Source organism: Mobula hypostoma, chromosome 9 (assembly GCF_963921235.1).
Source record: "Mobula hypostoma chromosome 9, sMobHyp1.1, whole genome shotgun sequence".
In the NCBI taxonomy this organism is placed as follows: Eukaryota; Metazoa; Chordata; class Chondrichthyes; order Myliobatiformes; family Myliobatidae; genus Mobula; species Mobula hypostoma.
Genome location: NC_086105.1, coordinates 13,809,822 through 13,829,627, shown reverse-complemented (window position 1 = coordinate 13,829,627; position 19,806 = coordinate 13,809,822). Strand labels below are relative to the sequence as shown.

General features: G+C 40.1%; 1 protein-coding gene across 8 annotated transcripts in view; it reads right to left on the bottom strand.

The window, feature by feature from the left end:
• ppfia2 (PTPRF interacting protein alpha 2) overlaps nucleotides 1-19,806 on the bottom strand; it is a 352,206-nt gene that overhangs the window by 165,434 nt on the left and 166,966 nt on the right. For 6 of the 8 annotated variants that reach the window (XM_063057742.1, XM_063057744.1, XM_063057746.1 and 3 more), the window contains exon 4: nucleotides 10,331-10,405. The exons of the other annotated variants lie outside the window; for them this stretch is intronic. In XM_063057742.1, the coding sequence (XP_062913812.1) occupies nucleotides 10,331-10,405 (75 nt within the window). The remainder of the gene's footprint in view (nucleotides 1-10,330; nucleotides 10,406-19,806) is intronic. 8 annotated transcript variants of the gene reach the window in all.

Genomic DNA, 19,806 nt, shown 5'->3' with positions numbered 1-19,806 from the left:
AATCTAGTCAGCTCCATCTTGGGCACTAACCTACAAAGTACCCAGGACATCATTAGGGAGCGGTGTCTCAGAAAGGCAGCGTCCATTATTAAGGACGTCCAGCACCCAAGGCATGCCCTTTTCTCACTGTTACCATCAGGTAGGTGATACACTCAGCGATTCGGAACAGCTTCTTCCCCTCTGCCGTCCGATTCCTAAATGAACACTGAAGCTCTGGACACTACCTCACCTTTTTTTAATATACAGTATTTCTGTTTTTGCACATTTTAAAGAATCTAATCAATACACATAATTGATTTACTTGTTTATTTATTATGTTTTATTTTAATTATTATTAATATTTTTGTTCTCTCTCTGCTAGATTATGTATTGTATTGAACTGCAGCTGCTAAGTTAACAAATTTCACATCACATGCTGGTGATAATAAACCTGATTCTGATTTTGATACCAGGCTTCAGAAAGACCTAGTGAGTGGTATGACCATTTGAAGTGGGCAGAGGTCACCCATGACACATTACAGCATTCAGCACATGGGTTGTCACTGTTCGAATGCCAGCTTGGGTATCCTCTGCCACTCTTCCCAGAACAGGAGGTCAAGTTGGGGTTCCAGCGGCCAAAGATCTTGTCCAACACTGCAAGAAGAAATGGCCTAGGCCAGGAGAGATTTTGCTGGCCTCTACCGGGAAGGTGAAAACCAAGGCCAACCGAAGGTAAAAACAGGGACCCACTTTGCAGTCTGGGCAGCTTGGACCCTTTCAAAGTCCTCAAGAAAGTAAACCCAGTGGCTTGTACCTTGCAGCTCCCCAAGACCCTGAAGATCGATCTCACTTTCCATAATTCTAAATTAAAACCTGTCAGCACCAGCTCAGTTCTCATTCCAGCTTTGTACTGTATCTCAATCCTTGCCTTGGATACTTCAGCATTTGGGTCCTAACTATCCTTGTCAAGGTCTCTCATCACTGAAAGAGGTTGCAGACTCTTCACCAGAACTCTGTATTCCTGTCCGATAAAAGTTTTTGTCGGGTTTCTCAATGTGTTTGACCTGCTTCATTTTTGGTTTTACGTAAGATTCCTAGCATCTGCTGTTTTTGGATTTCATTTGCATTTGTACTCAATTCCCAAAGCAATAAATTATAAAATTGTAATGGCTTTTTAATAAGGACCTTTTGTGAATCATGCACCATGATACCCCGACCCTTTGAATCTCAGCTCTGTAGACTCTTAGAATTTAGGTGATACATCATTTCTTGTAATTTCTTACAGGAATGGACAATTCCATCTTTTCTTGCATTATACTCTTTTTACCTGGACCGTTCCCTCCTATTTAACTGTTCCATATGCATTTCTAATAGAAAATAGAGAATTTGAAGCATTCAGCAGGTCAGGCAATATCTGTGAAAAGAGAGGGAGTTAACTTTTATGATTGAGGTCCTTTCATTAGAACTATTTCTTTGTAGCCTTATGCCATCTCCAAAGCTTATTTTGAACCTATGATGACTGGCTTTCAATACCTCAGCTGGGGAAACAACTGCACTTTGAAACTGTAAAGCTTCACAGATCGCTTTTTGCACACTTTGCAATGTTACAACAGAGAACAGGAAATTACATGTAATAGTCTCAAAACAACAACTGGAACAAAAATTTGCAGATGCTGGAAGTTCAAAACAATAACAGAGAATGTTGTAAGCTGGAAAAGTCAAGCTGCATCCATGGAAAACAATGGTCCCCTACTACCAAACACATCTTTTCCTTCCACGCACTCTCTGTTTTTCACAGGGATTGCTCCCCCATGATTCCCTTGTCCATTTGTCCTTCCCCACTAATCTACCTCATGGCACATATCCCTCCAAGCCTAGTCACCTTCTTCCTCACCTTTATTCCGGGACTCAAATAGTTCTTCCAGGTGAGGCAACATTTCACCTGAGACTCTGTTCAGGTCATCTATTAGGTGCTCCTAATGCAGCCTCCTCTACATTGGTGAGACCCGACGTATATTGGGGCACTGATTTGTCAACCACCTCCGCTCCATCTGCCAAAAGCATAATTTCCAAGTGGGCAACTATTTTAATTCTTACTCCCATTACTGTTTCGACATGTTGGTCCATAGCCTCCACTTTTGCCATGATGAGGTCACTCACAAGGTAGAGGAGCAATATCTCAAATTCTGTCTAGGTAGACTCCTACCTGATGGCATGAACATTGATTTCTCCTTCCAGTATTTTTTTTTCCTTTTCCCCTCCCCCTTTTTTTTCTATTCGGTACTCTGTTCTCTCTCCTCACCTGCCTATCACCTCCCCCTGGTGTCCCACCTTCCTTTACTCCCATGGTCCAATCTCCTCTTCTATTAGATTCCTTCTTCTCCAGCCCTTTACCTTTCCCACCCATCTGGCTTCATCTATCACCTTCTAGGTTGCCCTCTGTTCCCTCCCGCAACAACCTTTTTACATAGAAACATAGAAAACCTACAGCACAATATAGGGCCTTCAGCCCACAATGCTGTGCCAAACATGTACTTACTTTAGAAATTACCTAGGGTTACCCATAGCCCTCTATTTTTCTATGTTCCATGCACCTATCCAAAAGCCTCTTAAAAGACCCTATTGTATCCGCCTCCTTTTATTCTGGCATTTTCTCCTTTTTTTTTCCATTCCTGATGAAGGGTCTTGGTCCAAAATGTTGACTTTTTTCATTTCCATACATACTGCCTAACCTGCTGAGTTCCTCTAGCAGTTTATGTTGCTCTGGATTTCTAACATCTGTAGACTCCCTTGTGTTTATGATTTACCTCTTTATTAAAACAGAATCAGGCTGAATATCACTGGCATTTATCGTGAAGCTTGTTCTTTTGTGGCAGTAGTGCATTGTAATACATGATTATAAAAAAATTACAAATTACAGAAAGTATATGTATACAAAATTAAATTAAGTAAGTAGTGCAAAAAGAAGAAAAACAATAGTAAGGCAGTATTCATAGGTTCATTGTCCCTTCAGAAATCTGATGGTGGAGGGGAAGATGCTGTTCCTGAAACGTTATATGTATATCTTCCAGATCCTGTACATCCTCCTTGAATTGAAGGTAGCAATCATAAGACATCATGTCCTGGGTGATGGAGGTCTTTAATGATGGATGTTGCCTTTTTAAGGCATCACCTTTTACAGCTACTCTTGCTGCCGGTGAGATGTGTGGCCATGATGGAGTTTGCTGAGCTTATAACTTTCTACAACTTTTTCCGATCCTGTGCAGTGATCTCTCCATACCAGACAGTGATACAACCAGTCCGTATGCTCTCCATTGTACATTATACAAATTTGTGAGAATATTTTGTGTCATACCAAGTCTCCTCAAGCTCCTAATGAAATGTAGCCACTGTCATGCCTTTTTTGTAATTGCATCAATATGTTGGGCTCAGGATAGACCTTCAGAGATGCCGACACCCAGGAACTTGAAACTGCTCACTCGCTCCACTTCTGATCCCTAAATGAGGACTGGTGTGTGTTCCCTCAACTTGCTCTTCCTGAAGTCTATAACCAGTTCCTTGATTTTACTGACATTGAGTGGAAGGTTATTGTGACATCCCTTAACCAGCTGATCTATCTTACTCCTGTATGCCTTCTAGCCACCATCTGCTATTCTGCCAACAATAATTGTGACATCAGCAAATTTATAGATGACGTTTGAGCTGTGCCTAGCCGCACAGCCATGGGTGTAGAGAGAGTAGAATAATGTGTAAGCACACACCCTTGAGGTGCAACAGAGTTGATTGTTAGTGAGATGTCATTTCTGATCCACACAGTTTATGGTCTCCCAGTGAGGAAGTCAAGGATCCAGTTGCAGCAGGAGGTACAGAGGCCCAGGTTTTGGGGCTTATTGATTAAAACTAAGAGTATGATTATGTTGAATGCTGAGCTTTAATCAATAAATAGCAGCTCGACGTATGTATTATAGTTGACCAAGTGATTCAAGGTCAAGTGGAGAACCAGTGAGATTGCATCTGCTGTAGACCTATTGTGGCGATAGGGAAATTGCAGTGGAGTTGATTCTAGTCATGACCAACCTTTCAAAGCACTTCATCACAGTAGATGTGAGTGCCACTGGGCGAAAGTCAGAGGTGGCTCTTCTTAGGCACAGGTATGATTGACACCCTTTTGAAGCAGGTGGGAATCTCTGACTGCAACAGTGAGAGGCTGAAGATGTCCTTGAACACTCCCGCCAGTTGGTTGGCACAGGTTTTCAGAGCCCTACTAGCTACACCATCAGGGCCTGACACCCTGCAAGGGCTCACCCTCTTGAAAGATATTCTGACATTGATCTCTGAGACAAAGATCACAGGGTCACCAGATGCTGTAGGGATTCGCACAGATGTAACGTTAATCTCCCTTTCAAAGCCTGCATAAAAGGCGTTGAGCTCATCTCAGAGTGCTGCATCTCAGCCATTCATGATGTTAGATTTTACTTTGTAGGAAGTAATGGCCTGCAAACCATGTCAATGATCTAGCCTTGAGCAGAATACAAATCTCCTGGTTCATTTACGGTTTTTGGTTTGGGTATGTCCGGCATGCACACACTCATCCACACAAGTCTTGATGAAGTTGGTGACAACTGTGGAGTATTCATTCAGATACGAAGCTGAATCCCTGAATATTGGCCAGTCCACTGACTCAAGGCAGTCCTTTATGCACTCCTTCACCTCCCTTGACCTTACCACTGTGCTGGGCCTTTGGTCTCTGCCGATATGCTTGGAATAGAAGTACAGCCAGGTGATCGGACTTTCCAAAGTGTTGACGTGAGATGGCACAGTAAGTATTCTTGATGGTGGTATAACATTTTTCAAGTATGTCAGCTCATCTGGTTCCATAGGTGATATGTTGATGGTAGTTGTTCAAACACCTCTACCAGGATCATGGCAGAAAACTCCCTCAGCAGATAAAATGGATGTCACTTGACCAAAAAATGTTCCAGGTCAGGTGATGAGGATTGAGATAGAACCACCACGTATGTGCACCACGATAAGTCAATGATAAAGCATACCCCACCTCCTCTACCTTTAAAAGCTATCCTGTCTTTGCAGAGAATGGCGAAGCCATCAGCTGCAGCAGTGTGTCTGTATTGATGGGGGATAGCCATGTTTCCATGAAGCAAAGTACACAGAAGTCCCTAATGTTTTTCTGGTACTGTAATCTTGCTCTGAGGTCTTCAATTTTATTTTCCAGTGACCGTACGTTCATCAGCAGGATTGTCCGGAGTGTGGGTCTAAACCCTCAGCATTTCAATTGTACTTGCAGACTGGTACGGTGTTCCCACTTGCGTTTTCTTATAGGAGAACTGCACTCGCAACCTGAGTTTGCTGTCTGGGATCCATCAATTTTCAGGATCAATAAGATGTTTTAAACTTCTTAAAATGACATTGCTTAATGAAGTACCCATGGCTGTGACTGTAGACTTCAGCTGTAGTTGGTCCTATCTGATTATCCCCATTGGAGCTGTACACAAAGACACGCCAGCTTTCGCTATAGTAGGGTATAGTAGGAATTCATAGTAGAAAATAGCATCTTTTTGGTTCTGTAGCACACAGAAGAGATGTGTGAATGATTATGTAGTGGTGAGTTGAAGAGGACTCCTTTATGCTGAAGGAACTCAGCAGGTCAGGCAGCATCCATGGAAGTGAACAACATTTAACTTTTGGGGCCGAAACCTGTCATCATGACTGGAAAGTTAGGGAAATGAGGCCAGAATAAGAAGGTGGGGGAGGGGAAGAAGTACACAATAAAAGGTGATAAGTGAAGTAGGTGAGTAGGGGAAGGTGGATGAAGTAAAAAGCTGGGAGGTTATAGGTAGAAAAGGTAAACGGCTGGAAAATAAGGAATCCAATAGGAGAGAAGAGTGGGAGTAAAAGAATGAGGATAGGCAGGTGAAGAAGAGGTAAGAGGGGATCAGAGTGGGTAATTGAAGAGGAGGGAAAAGGGAGGGGGGGAAATTACTGGAACTGGGAGAAATCAATGTTAATGCAATCAAGTTGGAGGCTACCTAGATGGAATATGAGGTGCTGCTTCACTATCCTGAGAGTGGCCTCATCATGGCAAAAGGAGAGGCCATGGACCAACATGTTGGAATGGGAATGGGGATTGGAATTTAAATGATTAGCCACCGGGAAATCCTGCTTTTTGTGGATGGACCAAAGGTGCTCAACAAAGCAGTTCCCCCAGTTTATGTCAGATCTCACTAATGTAGAGACAGCTGCATCAGGAGCACCAGTAGACGACCCCAACAGTTTTACAGGTGAAGTACTGCCTCATCTGGAAGGACTGCTTGGGACCCTGAACGGAGGTGAGGGAGAAGCAAATGGGTAGGTGTGCCACTAGGAGGAAAATTAGTGGGGAGGGATAAATGCATAAGGGAATCAAGGAGGGAGCAATCCTACAGAAAGTGGTGAGTGGAAATGAGGTAAAGATCTGCTTAGTGGTAGGGTCCCAGTGAAGAATGCAGAAGATGCAGAGAATGATTGTTAGATGAAATGGCTCATTGGATGCAAAGTGAGGAGAAGAGGAACTCTATGCCGGCGGTGGAAAGATGGGTTGAGTGCAGATGTCCAGGAAATGGAGGAGACGCAGGTGAGGGTTGCATCAATAATGGAAGAAGAAGAAACCCTGTTCTTTGAAGAAGGATATCTCTGATATCCTGGAAAGGAAAACCTCTTCCTGGGAATATATACTGCAGAAATGGAAATAAGAAAACATGACATTTTTATAGGATGGGAACAGGGTGGGAAGAGGTGTAGTCAAGATACCACAGGAGTTGGTAGGTTTATTAAAGATATTGGTAGACAGCTTATTTTCAGAAATGGAGACAGAAAGATCAAGAAAGGAGATAGTGGTGTCAGAAATGAACCAAGTGAATTTAAGGGCAAGATAGAAGTTGGAGGCAAAGTTGATAAAATTGACAAGCTCAGCATGGATGCATGAAGTAGCACTACCAGAGAAGACTTGGAACATGGACTGTTCACATAGTCAACAAAAGGCAGATATAGCTGGGATCTATGTGGGTGATCAAGGCTACACCTTGATGATGATGATGATGACGTCGACTCAGGCCTGAGAGGCCAGCGTCGGGCATTTTCATGCCTTACAAGGTGTGGAACAAAAGACTGTGTGGCGCGCCACTCCTCATACAAACATTTCGCAGTATCTTTCTTTATTTTTTACGAGTTCAAGTTGCGAGCTCAACACTCAACCCCGGCATGGATGGAGAGCGTACTCGGGAACGGCCCGACTGGATTTGAGCCCGGGAACCTATGTTCCGGAGTCCGGCGCTGATGTCACTGCGCCACCAGCCGAGCCATACACCTTGAGTTTGGGGAAACTGGGAGGAGCCAAGAGAAATTTTTGAGTATGAGGACCAGCTCCACCAGACAGAGTCTGGCACTGGAGTATTTAGATATGTGAAGTGACTGTGCAGACTGCCAACTGTGCCTGTAGACCACTTTAAGCGTTAAACATATGCAAGGATACTGGCCTCTGTAAATTAATTGATTTACATTTTTCAGTTTCCAGCAGATGAGGAGCAACTGCTGGTCTAAGCAGAGGAAAAGAGAAGAAGAAAAAGAGAAAAAGGAGGAAGGGAGAAAACATTTTAAGGTATCTTTTATGGATGATGATGATAGCACCTGGATTTCAACAAACAACATCCAATTTCCATTTAAACATCTATAAAGAACCAAGTAGTTTGTGCTGTTTGGAGTGCGACCTGGACAATTTTCACATGAGCAAAGTGACAACTACTATTTGAGCCAAAGAGGCAATGCATAATGACAAACTATAACTGCATCATGTTGACATTCAGCATCATTGCATCACAGAATCCTCAATCATCTGCATCTGGCATTTTCAAGTGACAGCAACTTCACTGAAGTATACATGTTTCATGACAAAATCAGGTCTAAGTCTGTGTAATCTGCAGTCAATGAATCAACTCCTGGCTCTCTAAAGCTTTTCCACCACCCACAAGGAATAAGTTAAGAGTCTAATGGAATTCTGTTCACAGTTCTGGATAAATGCTACTGCACCATTCAAAAATCCTCTCCAAAAAAAAAATTAATCTGCTTGATTGGCACCACATCCATCACCTTGACAAACTCACTCCTGTCTTCATCATTGCTCTGTGGCTGCAGTGTGTACTGCAACAACTAGCCACTGCTGTTTCAGCAGCACCCCAAAAACTTGCAACTACCACCAACTGAAAGGACACCCCATTTATCCTACTCCAAATCGCATGCTATGCTGCTATTTAAACTATTTAGTTATTTCTCCACTGAGTCAAATATCATTGAGTTTTCCAGCTAAACGTATCATGAGAGATTTTCAACAGTTGGGCATTAAATTATGGCCTTTCCAAACACCCTGAAAAATATAAATTTAAAAAAAATCTGTTTCTATTTCACTGGATTTCCTATATTGTCCTCTCAGCACCCACATGACAACTTGAAATTTATTCTAAATCAAATAATATTTACATACCATAAAAAACATACCATTGTGCATGTTTGTTTTGGCTAATTTGAATCAGTACTATGTGATGACGCACTCACACTTTGTGATTAGCACTAGCTGGTCACTGAAATTATGTTAATAAGATCACAATCCAATGGTCTGGATGGTTCAAACCATTGCTTGCCAGCTACTTACTAGATACTTAGTCATATTACATGCTGTTCCATCATTTCTTGTTTTCTTTGTCCTACTCCTGATGGAATTTGGCAACTAGATCATCTGATAAACCGAGTGGCACGGACATCATTGGCACATACTGAAAACCATATGACCAGTCTTCCCACTTGCTGATGATGTAATATTCCAGGGGTTATGTACAAAGAGCTGAGGGAGAGAAACATCAAGGGACTCATAGTTTATAGTATCTAGTGTCTACTTCATCATTTTCTTAAGTATTTGGCAAAGGCATCACCTTATCATACCCAATATATAACAAAGCTGAAAATATACCAAAATACCTCTGAAATTTCACTTAAAAAGTGAACCTGCTGAACAAAAATCCAACCATTTTCATTATTATGGTTTACTGAAGAACACTACACTTCAGTTTTATAAATACATTGTTCTCAAATTATGACGTCTTGTTTGTTGAACAACAGTATTCTCCAGCATTTAGAGTAATCTATTAGAAGTATTTGCTGTGATACCTGACATCATTGTATGGTATGAATATCAAGCGTAAATTTGTGACCCTACTACCAACAGCAATATAAAGATCGACACTAAATTAACAATGATATTTTGCATTCACATTCCAAGGGCAGTGCCAAGTACTGTTTGAGGAAAAAATAAATAAAAGGTGCTCTTTATCACTGGATAAAAATAAATATTTTAAATTTGACAATTGAGCAGAAAGTGCTTCGTATGTTGCAATGGGAACACTTCCAAACTCTCCACTGGAGAATCTACACATTAACAGTTGTTTCCCCTTTACTCAAAGTTCAGGAAAGAGCCAATGACTATGTTTTTTCACAGCTTCCTGATGAAGCAAGAAGGCTCTAGCCAAACAGGTGTGCCAAAAAAATCGTGTTACCTAGATTGACAGTACCAGAGGTCCACACAAGCAAAAGGCCAGGAGACTCCAATCTTGCTAGAAACTCAGTGTTACAAAGAGAAACCACTGCCTAGGCAAACTGTTAAGACTGGCAATTCAGTGATAAGCATACAATTGAGCTGACCTGCTAATCTTCTCACCTGAATCACTATTAATTTCTGGAAACTAAGGTAATAACTAAGAGCGTAACTAAGATTATTTGTTTGCTAGTTGGATGATCAAGCTCTGTAGTTATGTGTATGCTACACAAGTCAATTGGGTGAATCATAATCTCAGTATCTGAGTGTTATCAAAATAGTATTTGCAATATTTTCGTTGTTAACATATGGCATATTTCACTGTATGTTTCGATATGTCTGTGATAAATAAACTTGAATCTTTTGATATTTTTAACATTGCAAAGAAAGTGATTGACATATTATTTTAATGTAGTGCTGATCATGTTTGTGTGTACGTTTACCAAATGCACAATATCCAGAAATAAGATTTCATAATATAGGTGCAGAAAAAAAATTACCACAAATAACCTGTGAATAAGTACTATTTGATTCTACTTCATGATATGATTAGTTGCTGCGATCACACGTTGGTAAAAGTGGAATTTGGTCAGAAGCCTAATGATTTTAACTGAAAATTTGGTGATATTTCATTGTCACGTAATCCACATCATATATGGTTAATTAAAAGGCAAAAATAGTCTAACCAAAGAGATTTGTGTGTGAACTGGTTACCTCTTGGTTAGCAGCTGTCAATTCCTCTTCCAGTGTGGATACCCTCTCCAGAGCAATTCGTAGACGTTCCCTCACCTTCAGACAAAACACAACAAATTTGTATAAATTGTAATTTTTTTTAATGCAAGTGCATTGTACTGAACTAATGTAGTCCAACATTATGGTTTCATAACTGATTAGTCAGATCCAATGATAATGCTGATCATGTAATCACAATTTCTCAATTTAGTCCACTTTTGCCTGTTTTCTAATTCAGTACTGATATGCATTCAGTACTTTTCAGAATTAGTTGTTACTTTGATGACTTAATCAAAACATTGCAATATTCCAACCTGGTACCGCAGCAATATTCATCTTAAACTGCTTAGACTGCCAACTAGTACTCAAACCCTTCATGAGATCATATACAAATGGACAGCATACAGTAAATTTGTTTCCTTCTTCATAAATATTGATTAAATTAAATGCAGTCATAAATTGAAAACAATCTTAAAAGATGCAAAGGACGGAACAATGAAGTTGACTGTGAAATGTTATAAAATGTAGAGTGAACCATTTGTTTGAAATAAGCTTAGGCTTTTCGATAAACATATCCACCAGCCTATCTTAGACCAGTGCTCAAGGCGAATATTAGAAAAGGTTATCAGATGAATTCTATGAAACTTTGCTATTAGTCAAGAACATTGTTTGTTCAGGCACATTACTTACAATGCCTGTAAAAAGTATTCACCCCATCTTGGAAGTGTTCATGTTTTACAACATTGAATCACAGTGGACTTAATTTGGATTTTTTTTGACACTGGTCAACAGAAAAAGACTCTTTCATGTCAAAGTGAAAGCAGATCTCCAAAAAAGTGATGTAAATTAATTACAAATACAAAACACAAAATAATTGACTGCATAAGAATTCACACCCTTCAAGTCAATATTTAGTAGATGCACCTTTGGCAGCAATTACAGCTTGAGTCTGTGTAGATAGGTCTCTAACAGCTTTGCACATCTGGATGCTGCAATTTTTCCCCAATCTTCTTTACAAAACTGCTCCAGCTCTGTCAGATTGCATGGGAATCAGGAGTAAACAGCCTTTTCAAGTCCAGCCACAAATTCTCAATTGGATTGAGGTCTGGACTCTGACTTGGCCACTCCAGGATATTAATTTTTTTGTTGTTAAGCCATTCGTGTCTAGCTTTGGCTTTATGCTGGGGGCCATTGATTTGCTGGAAATCAAATCTTCTCCCAAGTCGCAGTTCTCTTGCAGACTGCATCAAGTTTTCCTCCAGGATTTCCCTGTATTTTACTGCATTCATTTTACCCTCTACCTTCACAAGCCTTCCACAGCCAGCTGCAGTGAAGCATCCTCACAGAATGATGCAGCCACCACCATGCTTCATGGTAGAGTTGGTGTGTTTTTGATGATGTGTGGTGTTTTGGCTTACACCAAACATAGTGTTGAGTCTAATGGCCAAAACACTCAGTTTTGGTTTCATCAGACCGTAGCATCTCCTTCCAGCTGGCTCAGAGTCTCCCAAATGCCTTCTGGCAAACTCTAGCCGAGATTTCTTTCTTTCTTTCTTTTCAAATCTTTTTATTATTATTATCCAAAATTAACAAGAGTACTTTGAAGTAGGCAACACTTACGATGTCTCAAGAGAAAAAACATTGTTTCAAAGATTGAAAAAATTTTGCTGACAAAAAAAAAGAAAAAAAACCCTACTAAGCAAGAAAAAGTGAGGAAAAAAAAATCCCCATTAGGTGTTCAACCCCAGAGCCATGCGTCATACAAAAAGCTTCTAAAGATAAACATCAAACCGCCAGCAAGAAAAAAATACGTACCAAAAATTTATAAAGAGATCGTGGAGGGAATCTATCAATTAACTCAAATGATAGTAATGAGCAAATGAACCCCTCCGAGATTTCAGCAGTGGCTTTCTCTCTACCACTCTCCATAAAGATGTGACTGGAGAAGCACCCTGGCCACAGTTGTCATATGTGCAGTCTCTCCCATCTTAGCTACTGAAGCTTGTAACTCCTCCAGAGTTGTCATAGGTCTCTTGGTGACCTCCTCACTAGTCCCCTTCTTGCATGGTCACTCAGTTTTGGAGGACAGCTTGCTCTAGGCAGATTTACAGCTGTGCCATATTCTTTCCATTTCCTGAAGATTGATTCAACTGTACTAAAAGAGCTATTCAGTGACTTGGAAATTTTCTTGTATCCGTCTCCTGACTTGTGTTTTTCAATAACCTCTTCGTATAGTTGCTTAGAGTGTTCTTTTGTCTTCATGGTATAGTTTTTGCCAGGATACTGACTCACCAACAGCTGGTCCTCTCAGATACAAGCGCACTTTCACTACAATCAATTGAAACACCTTGATTGCATACAGGTCTCCAAAAACAGATCTCCATTTAACTAATTATGTGATCTCTAAAACCAGTTGGCTGTACCAGTGATGATCTGTTGTGTCCTATTAAGGGGGGAGGAGCAAGGTGAATATTTATGCAATCAATTATTTTGTGGTTTATATTTGTAATTAATTTAGATCACTTTGTAGAGATCTGTTTTCACTTTGACACAAAAGAGTCTTTTTTCTGTTGATCAGTGTCAAAAAAATCAAACTAAATCCACTGTGATTCAACGTTGTAAAACAATAAAACATGAAAACTTCCAAGGAGGAGGAATACTTTTTATACACACTGTACGTGGTTTGAAATCTCTAGTAGGTATTGCTTGTAAGCAAGATCTTTGGTATCCAAACATGCCAGGCTACCAGTAGTTTGTGTTTTATGTTTCCTTTTCATTTTCTTACCTTTCAATTCTTTTAATCCTCCTTTCTTTCTTTTAACTTTTAAGGAAAATGGCAAAAGTTATTGGTCCAGTATCTTGCATAACTGCAATAAATAATGATACTATCTACAGAATGAGAATTTAGATAGTCAGTAAATTTGAAAAAAATATAGAAATATAGAATGGTTGTAGGCTCACGACAGTAATAGAAACGTCTCTCAAATGACAAGATTATTTATAGTGCATTGTGACAATGAAGTCCAATTAATTGTGACGTAGAGATATAATCAATAGCTAGTGCGTTTTCATGTTAATCAGGACCAGTCAGGATATTATCCTGATTATACACTCTCAGCCATTGTTTTGGTGTACTTAAAAATATGATGGAAGTGAATTTCTAAAGGCTTCTCCCAATCTTCTTGTTGACTTCAGTACAGACCTTCGAGACATTATAGAAACCACAGAAACATTACAGCACAGAAACAGGCCTTTTGGCCCTCCTTGGCTGTGCCGAACTATATTTCTGCCTTGTCCCACTGACCTGCACCTAGACCATATCCCTCCATACACCTCTCATCCATGTACCTGTCCAAGTTTTTCTTAAATGTTAAAAATGAGCCCACATTTACCACTTTATCTGGCAGCTCATTCCACACTCCCACCACTCTCTGTGTGAAGAAGCCCCCCCACCAATGTTCCCTATAAACTTTTCCCCCTTCACCCTTAATCCATGTCCTCTGGTTTTTTTCTCCCCTAGCCTCCGTGGAAAAAGCCTGCTTGCATTCACTCTGTCTATACCCATCATAATTTTATATACCTCTATCAAATCTCCCCTCATTCTTCTACGGTCCGGGGAATAAAGTCCTAACGTATTCAACCTTTCTCTGTAACTCAGTTTCTCAAGTCCTGACAACATCCTTGTAAACCTTCTCTGCACTCTTTCAACCTTATTTATATCCTTCCTGTAATTAGGTGACCAAAACTGCACACAATACTCCATATTCGGCCTCATCAATGTCTTAAACAAACTCACCATAACGTTCTAACTCCTATACTCAATACTTTGATTTATACAGGCCAATGTACCAAAAGCTCTCTTTACGACCTTATCTATATGTGATGCCACTTTTAGGGAATTTTATATCCGTATTCCCAGATCCCTCTGTTCCACTGCACTCCTCAGTGCCCTACCATTTTACCTTGTATGTTCTACGTTGGTTTGTCCTTCCAAAGTGCAATACCTCACACTTGTCTGTATTAAACTCCATCTGCCATTTTTCAGCCCATTTTTCCAACTGGTCCAAATCCCTCTGCAAGCTTTGAAAACCTTCCTCACTGTCCACTACTCCTCCAATCTTTGCATCATCAGCAAATTTGCTGATCCAATTTACCACATTATCATCCAGATCATTGATATAGATGACAAATAACAATGGACCCAGCACTGATCCCTGTGGCACACCACTAGTCATAGGCCTCCACTCAGAGAAGCAATCTTCCACTACCACTCTCTGGCAACTCCCATTGAGCCAATGTCTAATCCAATTTACTACCTCACCATGTATACCTAGCGACTGAATCTTCCTAACTAACCTCCCGTGCGGGACCTTGTCAAAGGCCTTACTGAAGTCCATATAGACAATATCCACTGCCTTCCCTACATCCACTTTCCTGGTAACCTCCTCGAAAAACTCCAATAGATTTTGTTAAACATGATCTACCACGCACAAAGCCATGTTGACTCTCCCTATTAAGTCCCTGTCTATCCAAATACTTGTAGATCCTATCTGTTAGTACTCCTTCCAGTAATTTACCTACTACCAATGTCAATAATCCGCCTATAATTTCCCGAATTACTTTTTGAGCCTTTTTTAAACAAGGGAACAACATGAGCTATCCTCCAATCCTCCGGTACTTCACCCATGGATACCGACATTTTAAATATATCTGCCAGGGCCCCTGCATTTCAACACTGGTCTCCTTCATGGTCTGAGGGAATACCCTGTCAGGTCCTGGAGATTTATCTTCTCTGATTTGCCTCAAGATAGCAAGCACCTCCACCTCTTCAATTTGTATAGATTCCATGACCTCTCTACTTGTTTGCCTTATTTCTATTGACTCCATGTCAGTTTCCTTAGTAAATACAGACATAAAAAACCTATTTAAGATCTCCCCCCTTTCTTTTGGTTGCATATATAGCCGACCACTCCGATCTTCAGGATTGAAAGATTGATCTTTCCCAAGAGAGTACATGAAAATTCTCAGCAATTTTTTCCAATTCCACATATAATTCATTACAATGAATATTCTAAGCAAAAATGTGGGTAATAGCTAGGATAGCTGGTAAAGAAATTAAATGTCACCCTATCTAAAAAATGATAAATTTGAATCATAGTTCAATAATTGAGATTTTCCAAAATGACTGAATAACTGAATAGGACTGGAAATGTGAGTTCAAAATAGTAACAGAGTTCTCTCTATACCAATTCCTCCTGGTTTAGGGCAAATGAATCTATGCACACAATTGTCAACATGAGTATCTTATGACATTCAACAAGCAAAAATCAGGGATCAAAGTACATCCACTTATTAGGTTCATATAACTATATTCTGAATATGCATATCTGTGCCTGAGGAACTCTAAATGTACGTTTTGCTAAAATTATGCATGAATTACTGTTAACTTTATATTCACAGATTAGAAATTCCTGCATTTCTCCAAATCCTTTACATTAAAGGGAAAGTCCTGGCCTTTCAAAGACTCTCTGAAAAGTTCTAGTACAGCAAAACAGAGCTTTACATTCCAATATGCAGTGCCATGTTTGTGACTTGTCCATGGCAAGACTAAGTTGCACTTGTAAAACAAATAATAAAGAGGTATGTTAGAAGCTTTAAAATAAATCATGGAAAAAAATCATAGGTTACTAAAATGCAATTGATTCCTGCTCAAAATTCATTTTTTACAACCACCATCTCTTTTGCCTACCACCAATCTTGTTTCAACTCTGATAGTTTCATCCATGTCTGTCACTTCCACTTATGCCATATCTTTAACACAGAATTCCATTCCAAGTCTTTTCACAAAAATGAGTAAGGGAGCTTATGCAAACTCTCTTTGAAGAGAAGAAAGAAGCAGAGAAATGGCTAGAATTTAAACACTGAACTGTTTGAAGTCATGATAATACATAAAGTTGTTATATTTGGTCAGACAATAATCCAACAGTTTTGTTATCCTGCAGGACTGAGGATAGATATGAGTTGATATTATTGATGTCAAGGTTAAAGTAACACTAGTGAGCATAATGGAAATTAAAAACAAATGCTGATGCTGGAAATTTGAAATAGAAACATAATACTAGACCATAAGACCATAAGACAAAGGAGCAGAAGTCGGCCATTCGGCCCATCGAGTCTGCTCCGCCATTTTATCATGAGCTGATCCATTCTCCCATTTAGTCCCACTCCCCCGCCTTCTCACCATAACCTTTGATGCCCTGGCTACTCAGATACCTATCAATCTCTGCCTTAAATACACCCAATGACTTGGCCTCCTTGCTGCCCATGGCAACAAATTCCATAGATTCACCACCCTCTGACTAAAAAAATTTCTTCGCATTTCTGTTCTGAATGGGCACCCTTCAATCCTTAAGTCATGCCCTCTCGTACTAGACTCCCCCACCATGGGAAACAACTTTGCCACATCCACTCTGTCCATGCCTTTCAAAATTCAAAATGTTTCTATGAGGTCTCCCCTCATTCTTCTAAACTCCAAGGAATACAGTCCAAGAGCGGACAACCGTTCCTCATATGTTAACCCTCTCATTCCCAGAATCATTCTAGTGAATCTTCTCTGTACCCTCTCCAACGTCAGCACATCCTTTCTTAAAGAAGGAGACCAAAACTGCCCACAGTACTCCAAGTGAGGTCCCACCAATGCCTTAAAGAGCCTCAACATCACATCCCTGCTTCTATACTCTATTCCTCTAGAAATGAATGCCAACATTGCATTCGCCTTCTTCACTACTGACTCAACCTGGAGGTTAACTCCCAAGTCCAGTTGCATCTCAGAACTTTCAATTTTTTCCCCATTTAAATAATAGTCTGCCCGTTTATTTTTTCTGCCAAAGTGCATAACCATACACTTTCCAACATTGTACTTCATTTGCCACTTCTCTGCCCATTCTTCCAATCTATCCAAGTCTCTCTGCAGACTCTCCGTTTCCTCAGCACTACCAGCCCCTCCACCTATCTTCGTATCGTCAGCAAACATAGCCACAAAGCCATCTATTCCATAATCCAAATCGTTGATGTACAATGTAAAAAGAAGCGGCCCCAACACAGATCCCTGTGGAACACCACTGGTAACCGGCAGCCAACCAGAATAGGATCCCTTTATTCCCACTCTCTGTTTCCTGCCAATCAGCCAACGCTCTATCCACATATGTAACTTTCCCGTCATTCCATGGGCTCTTATCTTGTTAAGTAGCCTCATGTGTGGCACCTTGTCAGGCAGCAACTGTGGAGAGAGACACTTAAAATTTCAAGGTGAAGACTCTTCTCTGCTACTTTCAGAACTGGACAATCCAGCTGTAGGTTATTTACCCGTAATCTTGGCTAGATTTTTCTTTCACCATAAGCACCAATCTGACAGGGGTTTCCTACAGCCTTGCATTTTGCAATTTTAATGCTTCTTTGCTTGCCTTCTCTCCCTCTCTCTGTTTAACTATCCTAATTTCACAACTTTATGTTCTTTATTTGTGGGTGACTGTGTAAAAGAGGCTATGTAATATAGCAGAACAGTGCCAGTTTATCTTATAATGCTCTCCCCCCAGTCCAGACCATAAGACAAGCCTGAATCTCTAGGCTAAACCAATCACCAAGTCACCAATACATTTGATTCCACTGAGAGCTAAGTTTCAAAATGTAGTTGCTCCCTAATCCCTCCTCCTCCTGCATCATTATCCTTATGAGCTGTATCTTTCCAAGCCATGTGTGTTGATAAATATCCATTAGATGGCCTGTCTTTAACACCTAAGCACCTGAACACTTCAGCAACCTCCAACTGGAGTTATGAAGGTCAAACTATTTTATGGAGACACAAGAGACTTCAGATACTGTAACCTGGAGTGACACACAGAACTCAAAAGAAACTCGGCAGGTCTACAGAGGGAAACTGACAGTCAGTATTTCAGGATTTAACTGATTTATTGATATATCTTTAAAAATCAGTAGCCTAAAACACAAGGACCAGTAAAATGTTTAATCTCCATCAAGTTGGACCCTGGACTACTTAATTGCCCAGGCTTAACCACAATCTAAATACAAGAAAAAATATTTTTAGGGAACAAGACTTTGATGCAGTACTTCTGGCCCATGCACTACTACTCCTTTAACATAATATGAATATAACTTAGTTATATTAAGATCTCCACTACTATATAATCCCTTCCTGCTGCCATTTGCTTAAAAAGATTAGACCTCCTGAGATTTGATTCTTGAGGGGATATAGCATTCTCACGACCACTTACAACCATCTTATGATTTACATTTGCTTCATATACCAGTAGGCTCAGAAAGGTCCGTCATCTACCTTGAACTAAATTACAGGTAAGAAAGAAAGAATCCTTTCTAATGTTCTGTACTGGTATTGGGAAAAACAGATGATACTCTCAATAGCTACATAATGCCATTTGTTTCTTTTAGTGTATTCAATACATTCATACATCATTTATAGTTTTTATGTATTTCTCTTTTCCTAAATTCTCTGGTACATATTAATTTCAAATTGGTCAATTTATCTTAACATATCTGCCAGTTTTCAATTCTAACAAAAATTTATATCAAGAACTTTAATTATTTTTTATGTTTATTTCAGATGCCAAATATTTTCAGTTACTTTTTGATTATTTGGGACATTTATGATTGGTCCAAAAAGAAGCAGTGGCTATTTATTCCCAGTTACACTAAACACACAATGCCATTTATAGAAAATGTAAAGCCATCATGCTAGGACTTCATATATTTCAGGCTAAACCTCATATGGAAAACTGTGGACAATTCTATCCACCATAACTGGAGAATAAGTAAAGGCCTTAGTAAGGTTACAGAGAGATTTGTCAAGATGCCCCAATTATTGGAACTTAGCTCCATCAAGGGGTTGAAAACAGAAAGTTTTGGTAGTGTTTACAGACCAATAAGACCAGAATACTATAATATCTAGGAGCAGAATTAGGCCATTTGGCCCATTAAATCTGTTCTGCCATTCAATCATCAGATTTTTTCCCTCTCAACCTCATCCTTCCCCCATAACCTTTAACCCTTAGCAATCAAGAACCAATTAATCGCAACCTTAAAATATACCTAATCACTTGGCCTCCACAGCCTTCTATGACAATGAACTCCACAGATTCACTACCCTTTGGCTAAAACAAAACTTCTCATGTCACCTCTAAAGGTACTTCTCTCACTCTGAGGCTGTGGCCTTGGATCTTAGATTCTCCTCTTCACGTACACCAGCGGTCCCCAACCACCGGGCCGCGGACCGGTACTGGGCCGCAAAGCATGTGCTACCGGGCCGCGAGGAAGCTATATCTCTGCAATGTATGCAACGAAAACGAAACTGCGGAATAGACTGGACATAAGGAACCCCGTTCGAGTATCGCTGTCTCCCATCACCCTTCGGTAGGACCGTGTTG